Source organism: Salvia hispanica, unplaced genomic scaffold, assembly GCF_029641045.1.
Source record: "Salvia hispanica isolate PSC_SH4W2 unplaced genomic scaffold, Shi_PSC_v1 Unplaced_Contig_0081, whole genome shotgun sequence".
NCBI lineage: Eukaryota > Viridiplantae > Streptophyta > Magnoliopsida > Lamiales > Lamiaceae > Salvia > Salvia hispanica.
Window position 1 is genome coordinate 1 of NW_028292720.1, and position 4,810 is coordinate 4,810.

The 4,810-nt window shown below is 37.9% G+C and overlaps 1 protein-coding gene across 2 annotated transcripts; it reads right to left on the bottom strand.

Annotated features, from left to right (window-relative positions):
• Positions 1-2,293: 2,293 nt before the first annotated feature.
• On the bottom strand, positions 2,294-4,810 carry LOC125208105 (uncharacterized). 2 transcript variants are annotated; one of them, XM_089062153.1, is made up of 3 exons: positions 3,953-4,146; positions 3,714-3,767; positions 2,294-3,595 (listed from the first exon to the last, which is right to left on the bottom strand). In XM_089062153.1, exons 1-3 carry the CDS (start codon positions 4,003-4,005, stop codon positions 2,392-2,394), a joined length of 1,311 nt encoding a protein of 436 aa, XP_088918279.1. In that variant the 5' UTR covers positions 4,006-4,146; the 3' UTR covers positions 2,294-2,391. The 2 variants fall into 2 exon arrangements, with proteins under 2 accessions (XP_088918279.1, XP_047963619.2); XM_048107662.2 differs by having other exon boundaries at positions 3,714-4,810.

A 4,810-nucleotide genomic window follows, 5' to 3' on the forward strand; every position in this document is an offset into this window, starting at 1 on the left:
ACGTTGCTCTGGCTGCAGATATTTGATGCGCAACTGCGTTGCATATTGCTGCAGCAGCAATGATTGCGAATTTGTGTTGCACTTGAGATGTGCTATGCTGCCAGCGAGCATAACGATGCGTGAGTGGGACAAGGACCATTCATTGATGTTGTCATCTGATGCCTCTCTCGACCATCCCTCCGACTTTGTTTGTGACTTTTGTGAAGACGAATTGCATCCCAAACATTGGATGTATCATTGCCGCCAATGCGACGTTTCTTTCCACCTTTTTTGTCTAAAAGCTGCATCTGGCTGGTATCGAAACATCAAACTTGGGCGCCGATTTGTGTTGGACGGGATTCACCCAAATCATCCTCTCACGTTCAATCACATCACTATCAAGAGAAGATGTGACCTTTGTCCTGAGAATGTGTATGACTACTGTGGGCTAGAATGTGCATCATGTTACTATGTTGTGTGCCTACATTGTGCTAGGAGAGTGTTGTCAAAATGATGTAACAACATCTGACATTATCTACATCCTGTGATTGTTTGTACCACGTTGTTTATAACATTTTATATACCAGAATCAAGATCTCATTAGTATGGATTCAACAATTTCTTATTACATGTGTTCTTTTTTCATTAGAAATCGGTTAAAAGAAACGTTAGGAATCCCTCGAAAAACCTCTTCTCACTTCACTGAGCGGCCGTTGGTCATTGCCACAACGCTCTACGTACGCCTTTTCTCGTGGCAGAAAAATCACATCTTTCAATTGGTAAACACATTTTATGACCTTGCGACAGATTAAAAGTAGAGTTATAATAGTTACATAGTTTAATTTTGAATTAAATGTATGCTCGACTCATTTTAAGTAATGAAACAAGTATCACAAATGAAGTACAATGAGTAAAGTAAAATGTAGTAAGAAGTTAAAATTGTGGGACTTATATATAGAGGTCGACTGATTGATTGCAGAGTGAAAAGGTATACAATCAAATCAGTGTTGATACTATGTACTTACTTCCTATTGGAGGTTGAGAGCGTTGTTTTTCATTTAACATAGTGAAAAAATGATCAAGAGTTCTGACACGATTGCCATTTGTGTGACAGGTGACAGCTGAACAGTTATTGCAATCAAAACAAACTATCCCGCATTATTACCTGACTGTAGATACATGTGTTGACAAGCTTAGGGGGTGAGTGTGCATTCTTCTGCAAATGAGGATGGCCCATCAATTAGCTTTCCCAGCTAAACTCTTTGCAAAAAGCTTCGGGTGGGCAAATGATTTCCGTTAACGATTTTGTTATTAAGGTATGATAGGCCTTCTTCGAGGTAGTACTACCTGCTCATTTCCTCAAGTTCCTTCTCTTTGATGAAAAATTAGCTGTTTTTTTATACTCGTATTTATGTTCTATGTCTTGGATGATTCTATTTCTATCGCAAACCTAACTATATTGTGCTTGAAAAGATTTTCCCACCAACAATTCATTGAAGGCTTTTTTTGAGTGTAGGCTGCTGCGTTGGCCCTTAAAAAAGTTCCTCGGTGCAACAGTTCATGGACCGATGATTGTATTCGCCAGTAAGTATACTTGGTAAAGAAGGTTGTAGTTTAACCTTAACGCATGCCTTACTTACGACTTCTCGTGTGCCCACAGGTTCAACAATGTGAATATCAGTGTTGCTGTGCAAACAGAAAATGGATTATGTGTGCCTATAATTAAGGTAAGCCATCTTCGGGGTTGAATGCTTATCATGTAAAGTCAGATCTGACAGTTGTTTGTCAAGATAGATGTCAAGCTCTAATTCAATAGATCAAGGGTCTGGCATACTCATACACTGATACACACGAAAGTATACGTTTCATAATCTATACTATTATAGATAAGTTAGTCACTTGTACTTTAAAAAGTTTGTGTCTGCTTTGATATTGCTACAAATTAAACATATAATCTAGTCATTTAATTAGTTATAAAACAATAATTGCATATAAAGTGTAGTATAATTAATGATTGGACAAAATAAAGTAAAAGGGGAAAATTTTAAATTGTGAGACTAATGGAATGTTAAATAATTTTGAAGAGAGCATAAATGTTTGTTCTTAGCTTTGATGCTCTTTATTTTTAACTTTAAATTAGAGCACCAGCAATTTGTAGCAAGAAAAAGAACAAGATAAAGAACTCCTATAAACGGAAGTCACAAATATATGTTAATAGATAGACCGTAAAGAAAATTATGATAAATAAAAAGTGGAGAGAGAGTACAAAAACCAAGTAAAGAAAACAAGAGAATAAACTCTAACAAGAAGTGTTGAATCTATAATAAAAGATTTAGATATATAAAAATACAAGATGTAATAAACACTCCCAGCAAGTAGATAACGTCAGATGCTGTCCGATTAAGTTGCAAATTACATCATTTTAGCTATCTCTGTCGTAGCACAATATACGCACACAACATAGTAACATGATGCACATTCTAACCCACAGTAGTCATACAGAACCACATGACAAAGGTCGCATCTTCTCTTGATAGTGATGTGATTGAATGTGAGAGGGTGATTCGGGTGAATACCGTCCAACAAAAATCGGCGCCCATATTTGATGTTTCGATACCAGCCAGATGCAGCTTTCAGACAATACAGGTGGAAAGAAAGGTCGCATTGGCGACAGTGATACATCCACCACTTGGGATGCAATCCCTCTTCACAAAAATCACAAATAAAATCGGAGGGATGGTCGAGAGAGGCATCAGATGACAACATCAAAGAATGGTGCTTGTCCCACTCACGCATCGTTATGCTCGCCGGTAGCATAGCACATCTCAAGTCCAACGCAAAGTTGCAGTCATTGCTGCTGCAGCAATATGCAATACAGTTGGCCATATAATATCTGCAGGCATGGCAACGTCTCCGTTTGCCAGCTTCTTCTTCTCCTGCTGGTATTCTAGTCAAGACTAGTGGTGTGCGATGTGGGTGAGATGTGTGTCTGATAGTCGTCGGTAGAGAAGCACACTTGACATCTATCTTCATCTCGCACCCTTCACACTCGTACACCATCCCGTTTGTGAGAATACCACAGGCCTCACACCTACAAAGCCTTGTATCCATATCTATGGATAATGAGCTTGAGTAGAGTGTGAGTTTGTGGTTTTTATCATGCGTTTTTGGGCAATCACCATACAGGACAGGGGAAGAAGAAGAAGATAATGTTTTTGGAAGCAAGGAGCAAATGGAGTGCACAAAATATTTGCAAGGAACACACTCGTAATACGGAGGAGAAAGTATGGGTGTGACACACACATCACATACCTTCAACTCATCATATTCATCATCATCATCTCTCTCATCCATCATATTGTTGTGATCAACTTCATCATCTTTATTGGACAACTCTGAAACCAAACTCAACGGATGCTTGTGATAATTGAATAAAAATGAAAAACTTGAGGTGGTCTCCGGCATCTTCACTATTGCTGGCATGTCTGTTACATCCAGGATGTTGTTAAGACCTTTTTCTCTCATCACGAAAGGTGTGATTAGCTCCTTCGATATGTCATGTGCATGTAGTGGGAATTCAATCACATTCAAACCATCATCATCCTCATCATCTCGTCTGGAATGATCATAAATAAAAAAATTATTAAGTATTTATGAATCATAAGTGTTGTGTATGGCAACAAATTAAACAACTACAAACAACAAGTAATGCTATTATACAAAGGCAAACTTACAAATTTGAGTCTCCTGTGGTGGATGCAACAACGCATCTGATATGGGCAAAGAATCTGCAAATACCACAAAAATACATCCAACTTGTTGTATCTAATCTTTTGAGACAGACGTCACAATAGAATATATATTTGCGATACTTTGATGGAAAACTGAAGGAAAGAGAAAGAGGATGGTGGTGGTATTGGCGATTTAAGGGGAGAATGAGTGGCAACAACGCACAACTCTTGTGAATCCACACCTCACATGTGCTACATATATACGCCATGTCCACATCTTCGACACCACAACCATCACAACAAAATAGAAGTGGAGGCTTTCGCATCAGTGTTAAAGGGTGATCAGAGTGACTTGGGTGTTCTATTTGCCTGTTCTCTTCTAGTATCATATCGATACTTATCCTTTCGCATTTTATCTCAACATCGAAATCACAGCTAGAACATTGGTACCCAAGCACGGGTTTAAGATCACGCAAACATACATTGCACCACCCGGGGTCACTGTCCCCGTGGTAATCAAATAGGTGAAGGGGATGTTGAGGGTGTTTAGGGTGCAAAACTTGAATAGGTAATTCTCCACATTTCTTGTGGAGGATAATCCTATTCTGACAAGTTTTTTGTTGCGTGCAAACATATGCTGACTCTAAATTAGTTACAGGATCACCACACCCATAACAATTTGGACTATCCTCGTCACTCACATTTTCCATGAGAATCAAAGGATGTTCATGGTAGAATTGGTTAATAACCTTCTTCTCCATGATTCAATATTTCCACTAATTGTTCACAAAACTAGAAAATAATAACGCGAAAAATTAATGCGTGTAAAAGTCGCAAGACTAATTTATGAATACAAAGAGATTTGCAAAGTATTTTGAGTTTATGTACGAGAAAGTGGATTTGAAACAACACAAATTAAGATTCTATAAGAAAAAAGACACCACACAAACTAAGAAATGCTTATTCTAAAAAAAACACTAAGAAATTAGTGAGAGTTTTAGTGAAGATAGAGCCATATGCATACAAAGAAAAAACAAATAAAAAGGATGTGGAGATGTGATAATGTGAGAGTTGTGCAAACACTTTGGATAGGTAACAAT